Source organism: Nycticebus coucang, chromosome 6, assembly GCF_027406575.1.
Source record: "Nycticebus coucang isolate mNycCou1 chromosome 6, mNycCou1.pri, whole genome shotgun sequence".
Lineage (NCBI taxonomy): Eukaryota > Metazoa > Chordata > Mammalia > Primates > Lorisidae > Nycticebus > Nycticebus coucang.
Genome location: NC_069785.1, coordinates 10,995,753 through 11,013,707, shown reverse-complemented (window position 1 = coordinate 11,013,707; position 17,955 = coordinate 10,995,753). Strand labels below are relative to the sequence as shown.

Below are 17,955 nucleotides of genomic sequence, written 5' to 3'. Positions count from 1 at the left end.
AAGTCTTTTGTCCATTTTTTGGTTGTTTTTCCACTTTCTCATCAATTTCCTTTATTGCCTTCATCATCTGTATTTTAAATTCCCTTTCTGTCAATTCCATTATTATTATTATTATTATTTTTTATTAAGACAAGAGTCTCAATTTATCGCCCTGTGGCATCACAGCTCACAGCAACCTCCAGCTCGTGGGCTTAGGTGATTCTCTTGCCTCAGACTCCCGAGTAGCTGGGACTACAGGCGCCCGCCACAAAGCCTGGCTATTTTTTGTTGCAGTTTGGCCGGGCTAGGTTTGAACCTGCCACCTTCGGTATATGGGGCTGGCGCCTTACCCACTGAGCCACAGGTGCCCCCCATCCATTATTTCTTCATAGGTGGAGTCCTCTGCAGTATTTGCCTCCTGGTCCCTTGGGGAGTTGTTCTGTTTTAGTTTTTCATGTTACCAGAATTTTTGTGTTGATTTCTCCTCATGTATGTTTTCACCTCCTTGCCCTGTTTTCCTTCTCATTGTCTCCCTCACTTTAAATTACCTTATCTTTGAGCTTAGATGTTTAAGTGGCCTGTTAGTATAAGGCCAAAAAGAAGAGAAGGATAAAGAGTGAGCAGGGAGAAAGAAAAGGAAAAGAAGGGAAGAACAAAAGGGGGGGGGGTGCATAGAAGGGAGGAAAGAATCAAATGGAAGAACAGGGAGTGGGAGGACAGAAAAAAGAGAATGACATTGATAGGAGAAATGGTGTTGTATGGCACAGTGCTATGGTCATGCCTGCAACTCAAGGATTTTGGGGGCCTAGGCTGGGCAGGTCTGTCAAAACCAGGAGCTCCTTACCAGCCCGAGGAAAGCAAGACCCTACCTCTGCCAAATATAAAAAGAGAAAAAGAAAAAGAAAAAAAAAAAAGAAAAGAAAAAAATTCAGCACTGTGGACTTGCCAATATTGTCTTTCCAAAGGCCAAATGTAGAAGGACTCTCCTGATTGTGATCTCTTGACCTCTTTGAGCCAGGCCAATGCTGTGACTCCTGCCCCCCTCCCCCAGCATTATGACAAAAGAGTAAAAACAAAATAGATAAGGAAAATTAAAAATACAGGTTATAGCAGATAAAGAAGAAGGTAGTGGGGAAAAGAACATAAGAAGGGGGGGATATTTTTTTTAACTGTTGTATGAGCAATTTATATGGAAAATATAGAATATGTAGAAAAGTCTCTACTGAAAGTGAAAAAAGGAGAGAAGTAAAATAGAATTAAAGGAGCTGACATACTGTAACAAAAATATAGGAGCCCTTGCTCTCGAAGAAAGTAAATGGAAATTAAGAATACAACCAAAGTGGCAAAAAACAAGCAAAACTCAAATAAACCAAAATAAGAATAACCTCAACAACAAAGAAAAGAAAAAAATAATTAAAAAAAAATATATTGTAGAAGGGAGCAAGAATAGGGATACACACAAACACACATACATATATATAGAGAGCAAATGCGTGCGTGAATGTGAGAGCGAGCTGGGACACCAAGTGTTGCCGTGGTTTTAGGAGACGGAGAACACAAGCCAAGAACAAGTCCTGTCATCCTTACTTAGTTGTCCTCAGTGAATGCCTGGTTGTTTCTTCAGCATTCAGTCCCTGCCGCATTGGAGTGTTAAAGCTCTCCAGAATCCTTACAAGGCAAGTCTCACAAAGGCCCTTGACAATTCCCAGGGGTTGCAGGAGCCACTCAGCTCACCCCAAGAGTGGAAGACTGAGCTCAGGCACACCAGAGTCAGATGTGCTTTAGGTTCCTATGGACAGTCCCCATAGACCTTCCCACAAATGGCAGCCCACCCAGCAGTCAAGCTGTTGGTAAATCCACTCCACCCAGTATTCAAACCCGGTCACTGTACACTGTTTGAATCTATTCACTCGTCCAAGCTTTCCACTCAATGTGCAGCTTCTCCTGAAATCTAAAAACTGCAAAATCGCTCCCTCCTGTCCCCAGACCTCTGTGGGGGGGCTGGCTGGTACCCTCCCACTCCCATGCACTCGCCTACTGTCAGTTCTCCACAGCTCCAGACCTCCTGTTGTCTCCTGCAGTCCACCACCACCTTCTGTGCACCTGAAGCAACGACTCCAGGTAGGTTCCCATGCCAAATATGGTTGGGTTCTCTCTTTCCCTTGCCTTGCTGGGAGAGGCCAGCAGGGAGGGAGATCCCTCTAGTCTGCCATCTTGTTTTCCATGTTTTATTTTTATTGTCATGGGTACATAACAGCTTATATATATTTAGAGGGTGCATGTGATGTATTGATACAGGCATACATAACAAATCCGAGTAATTGGTGTATCCATCATCTCAAACATTTATCATTTCTTTGTGTTAGGAACAATTTTTTTTTTTTTTTTTTTTTGAGACAGAGCCTCAAGCTGTCGCCCTGGATAGAGTTCTGTAGCATCACAGCTCACAGCAACCTCCAACTCCTGGGCTCAAGCGATTCTCCTGCCTCTGCCTCCCAAGTAGCTGGGACTACAGGTGCCTTCCACAATGCCTGGCTATGTTTTTTCTTTTGGTTGCAACGGTCATTGTTGTTTGGCGGGCCTGGGCTGGATTCAAACCCGCCAGCTCAGGTGTATGTGGCTGGCACCTTAGCTGCTTGAGTCACAGGCGCTCAAACCAATGTTAGGAACATTTTAATTCTACTCTTTTAGTTATTTTAAAGTATACTATAACTTACATTCATTCTATCTAACTATATTTCTGGACCCATTAACCATCCCCATGCACTACCCTTCCCAGCCTTTGGTAATCATCATTCTGTTCTCTGTCTCTATGAGATCAGTTATTTTAATATTTAGTTTCCACATGAGTGAGAACATGTGAAACCAAATTTAGGTGGGCGTGGTGGCAGATGTCTGTAGTAACAATTACTTGGGAGGGTGAGGTAAGAGGATGGCTTAAGCCCAGAAGTTTGAGATTACTGTGAGCTGTGATGCCGTGGCATTCTAGTTTGGGGCAACAGAGTGGGACTCTGCCGCAAAAACCAAACCAAACCAAAGCCTGAAATCTCTGTTTTGGTTCTTCTGAAAGTGCTTTCTGGTGTGGGCAGTTGTTGAATTTGGTGTTCCTGTGGAGGATGACAGTTGGATGGTTCTATTTGGTCATCTTGCTCTGCCCACCTATTCTATGTAAATCTTGTATTTCTATAAGTCTTGTCTATAACTGCTGGTTATTACTGAATTCTTTGTTTTAACTGTACAATGTTTTGTTGTATTGCCTAGGCTTGAATGCAGTAGCTATTCACAGGTGTGATCAATCTTGAACTCCTTGGCTCATGCTATCCTCCTGTTCAACCACTCAAGTAGTGGGGACTACAGGCATGTGATACTGTACTCAGCTTTGACTAAATTCTTAAGGAACAAGAAAATATTATTTTCCACTTTTCCACTAAAAGTTCATGTATTTTTGAGGAAACTAAAATGGGTCAGTTAAAAAATGCATATTTCTTTATCTCGTTATGATCGAGTAATTAAAAATAACAAAAAAATAAGAAACTAATATAAAAGCAGTCTAACTTTATTTGAACAATCTAACTGGAGAGAAAGGGTAGACAAATATATAGCCAGAGAGAACATAGTCTATATCAAACTATAAAATATAATAAGCTAAAAAGCAGTTTACTTTGAAAGGAGCTGTCTGGAACAGAAAGGATGTTTACTATGACACAACATAAACTTTACTAATAGTGGGTATATTAACTGAAAGTCTAATACAGTCAAAATATTGAGATCAAATTTAAGCTGTCTGCGTACGTAATAAGGATTAAGAATGCAACAAAACTGTTAAGTAGTTGTATCTGATAAAATAATGAAAAGGCAATAATAAATTTACATAGGTTTTATAGATATGTCAATCATAAGTTTTAAGAAAAACAATCAGGAGAGAAGCATGTCACATAAGTTTCAAGAATGTGTAATTTAAACATTAGATCTATTCTGGCTTTTGTGGGCTGGTAAATGCTAACTTACAAGTTTTCCTGACTTCAGTAGCCACCAGTACAACCTCTTACATCCCCTCTCCCACCTTATCTCACTTATGGGTAGCAACATTTTCTTGAAAGCTTTTTAAAAATCTATTTGGGACATAATTTTCTTAAAGTAAACAGACTTAGATGCTTATAAGAAACTTATCTTTACATGTTTTAATATTGTGAAACAGAAATTTACAAACATCTCTGTAAGCAAAATAATTTTCCTTACAGTTTTAGTAAGGTATAGCAATGAGAATATTCTATAGAAGGATATTTTACTTTCAATATAAACATATGAAATCTTTGGGAAAAATTCCATATATGCATATGAAGCTACTTTATAAAGAAAATACGTGTACTCCAAATGAAGATCAATGTCTGCTTTATGGTAAAAACCTGGGAACTTGTACTTTCTCATTTTTGCTATGGAGAATCAGAGTTTGAAAAATAATAATCTTTCTCTTCTTCATCTAAAGATTCCATAGCATTAGTGAAAAGTTTTCCAATACCAGAGTTTTGTGCTAAATCTGTAAAGAAAGAGACGTTTAATAAAAAGGATTAATACATTTCTAAAAGTAATTTCAGTGAAACTGAAAACAAATATAAGGAACTAAATGGTAGATCTGAAAGCAATCAAATATCACCTATATAAACTACCATATAATAGAACTGAGCTAAAAAAGAAAAATTTAAGCATATTACCTTTGTTAAATGGATTTTTTCTTCTTGATGTTGAAGTTGAGACATCAGTTTCAACCTATAAAAGAGTTCACAATAATAGCTAAATGATGACTCCTGGGAAGCTTACCTCAAGCCTAAACCAAATTAAACCTTTTTTATGCCAGAGTACTTTGAACATGTCTGTAATGATATGTAATCACATTATTATCTGTGAAATGCCTAATTCTTGTTTAAATTGAGTTTACCTAAGGCAAGAACCATGACTTAACATTTCTCACTGTTGACAAACATTACTGTTAGAAAATATTGTAAACCATGTTACAGTGTTAAAGGATAGTCTGTGGCCCTCTGAAAGTTGTCAAAATGTACTAAGTATGCTAGTAAACTTAACTCAAAATATAATTTATCATGATTATCCTAACAGACTACAGGTAAAAATATGCTTTTGGAAAACATTATACTAGCAAAACTAATTCCCTTACTTCAAATTCTTTGCTAAAATGGCAATGTATATGACAAGTTTGAAGTACATGCTAACTTTCATCAATCAAACTATATATAGGCCATGTCTGGCAATCTTTAAAAAATGAAAAGTCATAGAGTAGAAAACATGATAGGAATATATCCCCTATATTAAGGGTAAGTATTGCTGTAAGAAACTTTTGAGATACAAACTCATGCCCATAGATTGTAGTTTTTTCCCATGAGATGAGGCAAAAAGCTGTATTATATCATTTGATTCTAAAACTATTTGGTAACGTAAGCCAGTATAATTGTGATCACCACTGTCATACTACACATAATTAAAATGAGGCTAGAAAACGCAAGTAGCTTGCTCAGTGTCCTAAAGCTGGCATGTGGAGCCAGACCTTGAAGTTACAACACTAAATCCTTTGCTCCCATCCTAACACATTGGCCACATTATGCTATGAACTAAATGGGGCTAAACCACAATACTGTAGTTTGGTAGACTGCTGAAAGTATAACCTATAAAGATTAACAGTTCTCTTTCAAATCAACCTGAAACAATAAAAAAGATGAAAAGTTCTCAACAACTAGATAGGGCCCTTACAGATATATCCGTATGAGCTTCTTTTCATTTTGCAAAGAAAACTGAGTGGATTAGTCTGTCCATGGATCAGTAGCACAGACATCCCTGGAGTTTGTTAGAAATACAGCATCTTAAATCTACCATATCAGAACTGGAGTTAAAGATCCCCAGACTTCTAAGCACATTAAAGGTTTGGAAACACTTGGATAGGGTGTTTCTTAAGCCAACAAGCTACATACTGGTAAAATAGGAAGTAGAGCTAAGTCTTTGGATTCCCATTCCAAGGTTTTCTTACTATGTTAACCTAATTCCAGGTCCTTGCAACAAACAAAAATTTCGTTTTCATTAAAGAATGAAAAGGGAATCTTAAACACTAAGAAGGAGTCTTCCCACTTCAATTACAGAGTACGGACTTCTTTTGAATTTAATCCTTCAACTGGCTTTAAACTAAGGTCTCCAGCGAGTTAGCTACCATTTCCTGTGGTCAAGTAAAGCCCATATAGATGGGATATAATTGTGTAAACCAAATATTTAACTTAGACTCTCTGAGAAGAATTATACTTTGGCCAGTTTGCTGTGTATTTCAAATAAGTGATAAAGAGATGGCCATAACCTCATCTGAAGCAGTACTGTTGGGGGGGACAGAGTAGTCCACTATGCCCATAAACTGTCATTCTCTAAGATTATTTACTTTGAAGAAATCTGAGGTGGGCCTGGCACCTGCAGCACAGTGGTTACATCGCCAGACACATACACCGAAGTTGGAGGGTTTGAACCCAGACTGGGCCAGCTAACCAACAATGACAACTGCAGTAAAAAATAGCCGGGCGTTATGGTTGATGCCTATAGTCCCAGCTACTTGGTAGGCTGAGGCAAGAGACTTGCTTGAGCCCAAGAGTTGGAGGTTGCTGTGAGCTGTGACACCATGGCATTCTACCAAGGTCAACATAGTCAGACTCTGTCTCAAAAAAAAAAAAAAAAGAAATTGAGCTTTTCCAGGATAATAATACTTACATCTGGCCATCAGTAATTCAAATTCAAATTAGAAATTTAAAAAGTAATTAAATTTTTTCTCAAAGATCACTCTATTAAAGCATCTTTAAGTTAAAAATTTTTTTTTTTTTTTGTAGAGACAGAGTCTCACTTTATGGCCCTCGGTAGAGTGCCGTGGCCTCACAAAGCTCACAGCAACCTCCAACTCCTGGGCTTAAGCGATTCTCTTGCCTCAGCCTCCCGAGTAGCTGGGACCACAGGCGCCCGCCACAACGCCTGGCTAAAGTTAAAAATTTTTTTTTGTAATTGGATTTTAAATGTTGGGATGTAAAAAAACAAAACGGGGGCGGCAGCTGTGGCTCAAAGGAGTAGCGCACTGGGTAGGGCCCTGGCCCCATATACCAGAGGTGGTGGGTTCAAAACCCAGCCCTGGCCAAAAACTGCCAAAAAAAGAAGGGAAATAAAATAATTGAATCTGAAAATATTTGAAACCATTACAAAGCTGCATGGGATTTGATGAAATTTCTTATTCAAAGTCTGGGTACATTAGCTTGCACCTGTAATATTACCACTGGCAGGCCGAGGCAGGAGAGTCACTTGAACTCAGGAGTTTGAGACCAGCCTGAGCAAATGACCCCGTTTCTACTAAAAATAGTAAAGTTAGCTGAGTGTTGTGTAGGTGCCTGTAGTCCCAGCACTCGGGAGTCTGAGGCAGGAGGATCACTTGAACCCATAAATTTAAGGTTGCTGTTAGCGAGGCTGATGCTATGACACTCTAGCCTGGGCAAAAGAGTGAGACTGACTCAAGAAAAAGCAAAAAACAAAAATCTATCTCCATCCTATTCTATAAAAATTATGATTCAATTGGAATTACTCCCCAATCACTGAACAGGCAGTATGCTTTTGTCTCGTCTGAAATGTACCTATTTTACTTCCCAAATGAAGATGTTTACCTATTCTCACCTTGGTCAAAGGCTTTAGTCTATGAGCTGCCACCTGTAATCCTTCAGTATTTAACATACTCATCTCACTCATGGCCTCACAGTTTACTTGTATTGAGTTATTAAGTACCTTGAGGGGAAGGACTGTTACATAACTGATAACTAACCATAATTTATCATATATTATAGTTGTGTCATAAGTGTTGGATAAATAAAATTACTTACCATTTTCTTCTTGATGTTGCCCCAGACAATGCCACCATGACTTTTTTGCTTTTTTTGCATACGAAAAACGTATTGATCACAATCATTTCTATTTGAATAAAGATGATTTCAAGTTAACATTAGCTGTCATACTTTAATCTACAAGTTGAACAGCAATTGACAAATTTTTCAAAAAATCTACTTCAATCTTTAAAAAGTACATTTCTATTTTAAGTAAGAGAATGTTGTGCCTGTATAGATAAAAAAATGCTTCAATCATTTTCAATGAATAAGAACATTCCACAAAATTATGCTTCGCTTATTATTCATTGTCCCATTTAAGCTCTTCTCAGTATCTTGCTGTCTCTATTTTCTAAAACTTTGAAAGTATTATGTCATTTATTTTTCTTCCTCTTCAGGTTGAATCTCACAGTTGATTCACTTTAAGGATATTCCTGGAGGGTTGGTGCCTGTGGCTCAAGAGGCTAAGGCACCAGCCACATATACCTGAGCTGGCGAGTTCGAATCCAGCCTGGGCCAACCAAACAACAATGATGCTGCAACCAAAAATAGCTGGGTGTTGTGGCAGGTGCCTGTAGTCCCAGCTACTTGGGAGGCAGAGGCAGAAGAATCGCTTGAGCCCAGGAGTTGGAGGTTGCTGTGAGCTGTAATACCATGGCACTTTACCCAGGGTGACAGCTTGAGTCTGTCTCAAAAAAAAAAAAAAGATATTCCTAGAGATTGAAAACCCTCAATTTTTCCAAATGTGCTGGGTTCTCAATCCAGCCTTTTATTTTTTATAAAATTATGTACCAATGGTTCTCAACCTTCCTAACGCCATGGCTCTTTAATTCAGTTCCTGTGGGTTGTGACCCACAGGTTGAGAACCGCTGCTCTATACCAACCATGAAAGTATTTTTTCATTGCTTTTACCTTATCTGTCACCCCACCCCATTTATAAAAATATGCTTGATTAATAATTTAGATAAGAAGCCAAAAAGGATGGTTATTTTCAATTCTCAATCCCTACAATTCCTAGTCTCACTTATAGCAGTAAACACCAGCTGAACACTAGTTCCATCCTCTCCCTGGGCTCCAAGATCTTATATAGATGGATTATCCTCTTTCCTTTATTTCAATTTGGGAGAAACCTTATAAGCACGTCCTAGACAAATACACAAACATGTAAGTGTATTAAGATATTTATCTGACCGTGTCTACTAATAAATAGAAAAACTGAGGCAAGAGGATCTCTTGAGTCCAGGAGTTTGAGGTTGCCGTGGACTATGATGACCCCATGGCACTCAACCTACAGTGACAGAATAAGACTCTGTCTCAAAAAAAAAAAAAAAAGATACCTATCTGAACCACAAATGCTGCTGAATAGCAAGTAAAGAAGCCTAGGAGGTTGGTAACAAGTTGCTTAACAAAAGACCTAGCCAATTGTTCAGGATTAGCACCCCTTAAGTCTGTTTTCAAAGAGATCTCTTTGTGCAACAAATATAAGTTTTTCACAACTGAAGTGATAAAACTGTTTCATTATTTAAAATTGGTATAAAAGTTAAACCAATTACTAGAGCTGGTGAAGTCAAAAGATAGTGCAGAAGCCAAGGAAAATCATTTTTTTAAGAAAACAGTTTTAGGAAAGATTCATGATGTATATAGTCTATCATGTGCTCTAAAGAAAACCCACCATATTCCCTAAAGTGCTATCAGCTGACAGAAAATGCCTCCTCCACCTAAAACAAAACCATACAACCCATACCAGTGTCATTCTACAGCCTAAAGAAATGTCCTTTTGGCTCAGTGTCTGTAGCGCAGTGGCTAGGGTGCCAGCCACATACACCAGAGCTGGCAGGTTCGGATCCAGCCCGGACCTGCCAAACAACAATGACAATTAAAACAAAAAACAAAACAAACAAAAAATAGCCAGGTGTTGTGGCAGGTGCCTGTAGTCCCAACTACTTGGGAGGCTGAGGCAAGAGAATCCCTTAAGCCTAAGAGTTTGAGGTTGCTGTGAGCTGTGACTCCACAACACTTTACCCAGGATGACATCTTGAGACTGTCTCAAAAGAAAGAAGAAATGTCCCTTTGAGATAGGGAATCAGTAGCCTCTACTTAATAAGAAACAAGACACAAACCAAGGTTCCTAAGAGAACCTTGGAGAAGCAGGCCAAAACCAGTTAGAACCCACAGGGTGATAGAAAACTACTTAAAGTTACCCTCACTACTCAGTGCATGCCAGTTATAATGTATTCGCATACTAGAAGAAACTCCCACCAGTTTACAATTCCCTGGCAATTCTAGAAGTTACCATATATGGATTAAAGAGGAGGAATCCTGGGTTCTGGGGACTCTCAACCCCTTTCCCAGAAATCTTAAGAATAATCTTCCCTCTGCTTAACGTAAAATTAAATAAAAGGTAGTAAAGTGTAAGACCTTGGAAACTCCAAAAGGACCCTTCTCCGCTGCCCAGAGAGAGGGACACCCCTCTGGTTCTGGAGCAGCCGAGCAGCCTGCCTTCTGTCTGTTACTTGCTTTTGCTTTATTCTGTGGCTGGTTCTTGAATTCTTTCCTGTGGGAAGCCAAGAACCTGCCTGGGGTCCACCTTCCTGTATCACTTTCTCTTATATGAATATATGTTATATAAAATTGGGCTCATACTGTATGTAGTTTTATTTCTTATCTTTTATAAATGATTATCCACTGAACATCATTTATTCTATGTCACTAAAAATTTTTGTAGACATGATTTTTAATTAAACATACTATTCTATTACATGAATAAATCAATTTCATATCTTAGTTTTGGAATTTTAGCTCATTTTCAAATTTTTTACATGTTTTGTGATGAAAATCTTTGTTCAGACATGTATAAAAACATATTTGCCCAAATTTCATTTTTCCTTAGAATTGACTAATAAGAGTCAAGGGTCAAACAGATGAATATTTTAAGGTTTTGATGATGTGGCCAAAGTGCTTACCAAAAATTCTGTCCAAAATGATTATCAATATGCTTTCACCTCCACTAAATACTAAAACAAAATTGGAGTGCTAGAGAAGATTTTCACCAAGCATCATGGGACTACTGAATAGTTTTTTTCTCAGTTACAATTATTTGGCTTTTGCTTCTCACACTATGGAAATTGTTCTTACTAAGATTAGCACTGACCTCTTAATTGCCAAAGGTATAGCCCATTTTTAGGCCTCAGTCTTAACATTTTCTTCTTTCTGTGACATTTAGCTATTGGCCACCCTTACTTTTTCTTAATTCTCTTAATTTATATTTCAAGTAGTTCCTATATTCAATCGTTCAGAATTCAAAAGTACCTCATTTGTCACCAACTACCTTAGTTCCTCTCCCTAGGGATCCCCAGTTTTTCAGTTTCTTATAAGTACTCTAATAAAAGCAACTATGTATATGTGCATATACATACAAATATATACACATACACACAAACATACAGCCTTTGCATGAATAGCACATTGTTCACTGCATCCAGCTTTTTTCACTTCTTTATCTTGGGCATTATATCATACAGTACTTAAAAATTGGTCTCTATTGATGGACATTTGAATTTTAACATTGTAAACAATGGTACAATGAATAAGCTGTACATTTACAATTCTAAAAGATTCCTAGGTCAAAGGGCATGTGCATTTATAACTTTGATAGGTACTGACCAATTGCTGTAAATATTTTAATAATTTACCTTCTTACTAGCAAGGAATGAGAATGGCTTCCCTTTTCTTGTTAAATTGTAGGAGTGCTGTATATATGAGGCAAATGAACCTTTTACCTGTCATAACTTGTGTATGTTGTTTACTCAGGTTACTTTTGATTATTTATGGTAGTTGGTACCAGATAAAAGTTCAAACTTTTTTTTATATGGTTGACTTTATTAATCTTTTCATTACTGACTTTAATTTGCATCTGAGTTTGAAAGACCATCACTAATCTGAGGTCCTACAATATTTCTCCAAGGTTTCTTTAAATTTTTTTTTTTTTTTTTTTTGAGAGAGTCTCAAGCTGTCACCCTGGGTGGAGTGCTCTGGCGCCACAGCTCACAGCAAAGGCTGGATTGAGAACCCAGCAGATTTGGAAAAATTGAGGGTTTTCAATCCCTAGGAATATCATTTTTTTTTGAGACAGAGCCTCAAGCTGTCGCCCTGGGTAGAGTGCCATGGTATCACAGCTCACAGCAACCTCAAACTCCTGGGCTCAAGCCATTCTCCTGCCTCTGCCTCCCAAGTAGCTGGGATTACAGGTGCCCACCACAATGCCCGGCTATTTTTTTTTGTTGTTGTTGTTGCAGTTGTCATTGTTGTTTTAGTTGACCTGGGCCAGGCTTGAATCTGCCAGCCTCAGTGTATGTGGCTGGCACCCTACCCACTGAGCTACGGGTGCTGCCTTTTAAAAAATTTTTTGAGACAATTTCACTTTATTGCCTTTGATAGAGTGCTATGGTGTCATAGCTCACAGCAACTCTAGGGCTCAAGTGAGCCTCTGGCCTCAGCCTCCTGTGCAGATGGATTACAGGTACTCGCCATAACGCCTGGTTATTTTTATTCATTAGAGAAGGGGTCACGTTCTTGTTCAGGCTGCTCTTGAACTGCTGAGCTCATATGATCCACCACCTGGGTCTCCCAGAATGCTAGGATTACAAGTGTTGGCCACCTTGCCCAGCCTATGCTTTAATTTTTACGTGTAAAACTCTGATCCATTTGGAATTCATCCTACTGTAAAATGTGATTATATCCCAACATTATAATTGAATAACACCCTTAACTTGCTAAAATTCTCCGTCCTTAACTTCTAGGAACTATTCATTCTTAATTTTTCTATAATGTTGACTCTTCCCATTTCTGGCTTCTATGCTCCTCATGAAACATTTAAATGTTCCTTAATAGGCTAAGGCAGAGAATCAACACATCACATACATGAATATTTACCTATTTATTGGGGCTAGCATGCCAGGACTGACATGCTGACACTGAGGAGTTTTTGCCAATGGAAAGATAACTGATGACGGAGTTGTTGGATTTTTGTCCATTTTTGGCAGAATATCATCGTCATCTTCACTATCCTGAAAGCTTGGCAACTAGAAGACAAATACTTATTATCAGCAGGCACCCATAAAAATGGATTTTCTTATTATCATAAAATGTTTTTTGGTGGACTGATAAATTGTTTTTCTTTCTATAATTTTTGTAAGTTAGTAATTAAAAATATTGGTAGGTACAGGAAGTTTCTCCTGGGTAAAATGGAGACAAAACACCTATTTCTAAAGGTTTTGTAGACTGGAGGTCAGCAAATGTGTTCTGTAAAGAGTCAGATGGTAAATATTTTAGGCTTTGTGTTCCATATACTTTGTCCCAACTACTCAAGTCTGCCATTGTTGCATGCCAGCAGCCATTGACAATATGCAAACAATGGGCATGGCTACGTTTTAGTAAAATTTTGTTTATAAAAACAGGTGGTAGGCTGGATTTGGTCCACAGGACCATAGTTTGCTGATGTTTAATAAAGACAGAATAAAACTGTAATCATTTGCCATTATACTTGCACTTGGTAAGAACTTGAGTAGTATTAAACTTTTGTGCATATGTATTTCCAGTAAATTGAGTTCTTAAGATTTTACATACCTTTACAGTAAAACCTTAGAGAAAGTATACTTAAGTCACATAAGATGAGCTAAAACATTGCTGTCCATTTCTGTTTTATCTCTATTTAACATTGCTACTGTATAATTTACACCAAAACATACATAGTAAACTTGACAGGATGGTGGGACAGCATGTTAGGGAACCCCTAAAGGACCACAGTGTTGTGAAGAGAACAGAGGGCCTCAAATGATGCTTTTAAAATATTTCCCTCTGTAACTTCTATAAGCAAAAGGGGGCCTAAGCTCTGTGTAGCCTTTTTAAGTTGAAGATGATATAATGACAAAAACAACAAATTAGTACATGAAAAAATTACCCGTTAAGTCTAGCTTACTAACAAAACTCTTCCAGTTTTTACACTTAACAGCCCAGTTGTTTATCCACACATTTATACATTTCTTTAATCTTAATATTCTTAACATTTTTATATTTTAGAAATAGTCTTACATTTCACTATATTTATGAAAAACATCCTTATATTAAATATATAGATTGTTCCAAGTTTTTTGCTGTGAAGATAAACTTGCAGTGAGTACGTATCTTTGTGAAGATTTGGGGCTTTTAAATTTTGTACAATAAACGTTCTAGAATTAATCTTATGGCTTTTGTAATATATTGTCATAATGCTTTCTAAAAGACGATTCAACTGATGCATTCACTAACTTAGGCATGACTGTGTCAGCATCATCATTGCTTTTTGTTAGCAATGGAGAGTGTAATTTTTTTTTTTTTGACAAAAAGATTCAGTCAGTCTTATCTTCCTACCTACCTATCGAGAAAGACAGGGTCTTGCTCTGTCACATAGGCTAGAGTGTGGTGGCATCGTAATAGCTCACTGCAACCTCAAACTCCTAGGTTAAAGCAATCCTCCTGCCTCAGCCTCCTAAGTAGCTGGGACGAGATGCCAGCCACCATACCTGGCTAATTTTTCTATTTTCAGTAGAGACAGGGTCTGCCACTTGCTCAGGCTAGTCTTGAACTCCTGGCCTCAAGCAGTCCTCCTGCTTTGGCTTTCCACAGTGCTAGGATTGTAGGTGTGAGCCACTATGCCCAGTCAGATCCTGTAATTTAGAAGGTATACATATAATTTACCTTTTTCTCTGATTACTAGCTAAAGTGACCACTTTGCCAAATGTTTGTTCAGCCTTCTGAATTCTTCATATTTTCCTGTGGTCTTCATACTTTCTTTTTTTGAGACAGAGTTTCACTTTATAGCCCTAGGTAGAGTGCCATGGCATCATAGCTCACAGCAACCTCACAGTTTGGGCTTGGTGATCCTTTTGCCTCAACCTCCCAAGCAGCTGGGGAGTATAGGCACTCACCACAATGGCTGGCTATTTTATTTTTTTGAGGCAGTTTCACTTTGGTGCCCTCAGTAGAGTGCCATAGTGTCACAGCTCACAGCAACCTCAAACTCTTGAGCTTGAGCAATTCTCTTGCCTCAGCCTCCCAAGTAGCTGGGACTGTAGGAGCCTGCCGCAACTCTTGGCTATTTTTAGAGACGGGGTGGGGGTGGGGATCTCACTCTAGCACAGGCTGGTCTCGAACTTGTGAGCTCAGACAATCTGTCCATCTGGGCCTTCCAGAATGGTGGGATTACAGGTGTGAGCCACTGAGCCTAGCCTTGCCCGGCTATTTTCAAAGACGGAGTCTTGTTTTTGCTCAGACTGCTTGCAAACTTCTGAGCGCACACAATCCACCAGCCTTGACCTCCCAAAGTGCTAGGTATGAGCCACTGTGCCTGGTCGTTTTTATTATTTTTATTTCTAAATACTATTTGGTTCTACAAACATTATCTTGGAACTTCACTGAAAGGCAGAATGGAAACTGGTAAGAATAGCATGTACCATCATTTTGCTATCATACTTTGGTCATGTCTGTGGAGACCATTAATCTTTGACCTAAATATTAGTAATGAACTTTCACCATACATAAAAGTCAATATTGATAAAAACAAACAGAATCCCCCCAAATTAAAAAAATAGATAAAAAATTTAAAAAGTATGTATCAATAAAGATACATAATAGATTTCTATTATATTAGAAATCTATTATGTATGTATCAATCTATTATTGATACATACATAAAAAGTATGTATCAATAAAGATACAAATAGATTTCTATTTGTATTCTAGAATATTTCTAATAGAAACCGTAATCGCATGCACTTAAGACTCTTACCAGTACTCTTTGATTCTGCAAAGGTGTACTGAAAAAATCATCATGATCATCTTTCGGCAACTGTTCCAGAAAATCTCTCATTTGTTGCTTCCTTTTCAGAGTTCCCACTTTGGCAGTTATCTTAGTAGTTTGCTTATCAGCATCACCTCTCTTGCCTTAAAAGCCAGCAAAACATTTTGATAAGGATTCGATCATTTATAGTAACTACCCTATAAAGTTAACTGTCTTTGCAAACTTTAAAATGTGTACTCATATTAAGTAAACTCAGCCTCTGTCATTTTACAAGTTTAACAAATGGTTCTTTCTACACTTGGACCTATGCAATATGATTAGCCCACATGATACTCATGAGGAAACTATGTATGATTAGGCAAGATGAGAGTAATTAAAAAGGTCTTTATGTTGTAAGAAAGGGCACCTCCCATCCCTGCCCTCACTGATGCCTTATTTATTGATTTTGCTAAAACATAAACCTTACTGAATTATAGTAGGGATATTGGGTAATTCCCTAAAGCTTACAATAGGGTTTCTCTGGCACAAAATACCTTTTACTAGTAACTGTGGAAAGAACTGAGACTATAAAAACTAAATTTATTACAAGTTTTCTCACTAGGGAACCCTGCCCAAATGGCCTTAAATTAGACCCTAAGATATTGAAACCTCTGGATCCAACTGCAGATTTCCTAGACCAAACTCAAAGTACACACTACTAAGTTAATATTGATAGAAGTAGCTAGCTACCTAGGTAAGACTTAACAATTAAGCAGATGTTTGAAGTTCTTTCTAGCTTTAACATTTTAAGAAAATATGTATATAATACTAATGGATAAATATAAAATATATTTAGTAAGTGATTAGTACTCTATACTAAGCACTAGGAAAAAACTATTTACTATAAAAGTTACCATTTTGGCCTTGGGGATTGGCTGGCTTTTTCTTAGTGACATGTTTCTGGGATCCTTTTCCTCGGGGATTTTCCATGTACTTATTCTGGCATTCCTGAGCAGATCGAGAACCTACTGCCATAGCCACATCAGACCAGAAACCAGGTTTGTGCTTTGGAAAAGATGCAAAAGCACTATGGAAGACCAAAACCAGTTAGAGAACAGTGGAAGTAACCTCCTGAAAGCATACCACTGAGACAATGAGATACACTGGGTTGAAGGAACGAAAATCATTCTAGATAACCATTTGGAAAGAAGACACTATTCCCTACTCTATAACTTTCTCTACAGATGAAGATGTAACTTCATATATCGCGTAGATGCCTTGTATTCTGTGAAACCTGAAAAATCATCCCCAATCTTTTGAAATTTTTTTCTAAGTCCAACTAATCAACGATTTGGTCTTCTGGGCACATTTTTCTACAATGTTACTAGTGCTAAGTATTTTAGAAGATAAGCTCTGCATTCTTATTATTTTCCAGGTTTTAAACTCTTATAAAAAGTGTTTTGCTTGCTTTCATTCTACTGAAATTTATAGAATTCAGTATTTTAGATAAAATCCTGTCTGTTGAGAGATGAAAACGAAATAGAAAAAAAATAAGATAGTCCCCAATTTAACATAGGAGTTAAATTCTAAAAGGTTACTAGTAAATGACTGTTTAGAACCTATACTAAACATTACCACCCCTCCCCCCCCAAAATATTTTATATATTATGGCTAGGATGACATTTCAACCAGAAAACATCTCTGTAACTCAACAATTTAGCCTACAAAAGGTACTAACAGTCTTATTTCAACTATATCAAGTCTTTATTTTTAATAGTTTCTTTGACAAAATGTTTTTATTTCAACTTGGATACCAACCACTAGAAAAAGATTTCATGCAGTTGTTTGCCAGTAAATTTTTAATTGGCTCTGTGGGGTTAAAAAGCCCTTATTTGTAATGTTTTCCAATTTCCATATGGTGAATATTCCCACTGTGGTCGATTTCAAGCTACCAACATGACCTCAATGAATATGCAATTAATAAACACTGTGCAAAAGTAGTAGTTCTACTATACAGAAACAATAGAGGTAAAGAACTTCAAGAGCACAAATAATAGATATAGTAAAATAATTAGGCAGTGACGAGTTTTGAGTATTACCTTTGTTTTTAATTTATTTAATTATAAGTTTATATAATTTAATGACTTTAACAATCAAATTTAAAAATCAGCTCTTGAGTGGAATAGCTACCAGACCACTACAGTTTACCATTTTTTGCAGAAAAGGAAAACAAACACTTATGAGAATCAAACACTTGTT

At 37.5% G+C, this 17,955-nt stretch overlaps 1 protein-coding gene across 2 annotated transcripts in view; it reads right to left on the bottom strand.

The window, feature by feature from the left end:
• Positions 1 to 17,955, bottom strand: part of MIS18BP1 (MIS18 binding protein 1) — an 87,213-nt gene that overhangs the window by 35,206 nt on the left and 34,052 nt on the right. Inside the window, exons 12-17 of one of the 2 annotated variants that reach the window (XM_053595352.1) lie at positions 16,611 to 16,783; positions 15,706 to 15,860; positions 12,813 to 12,961; positions 7,881 to 7,968; positions 4,692 to 4,746; positions 4,118 to 4,516 (exon numbers count right to left, since the gene is read on the bottom strand). In XM_053595352.1, coding sequence (XP_053451327.1) covers positions 4,413 to 4,516; positions 4,692 to 4,746; positions 7,881 to 7,968; positions 12,813 to 12,961; positions 15,706 to 15,860; positions 16,611 to 16,783 — 724 coding nt within the window. In that variant the 3' untranslated portion in view covers positions 4,118 to 4,412. Of the gene's footprint in view, positions 1 to 4,117; positions 4,517 to 4,691; positions 4,747 to 7,880; positions 7,969 to 12,812; positions 12,962 to 15,705; positions 15,861 to 16,610; positions 16,784 to 17,955 lie in introns of those variants that run through there. The other variant, XM_053595351.1, reaches the window with a different exon arrangement.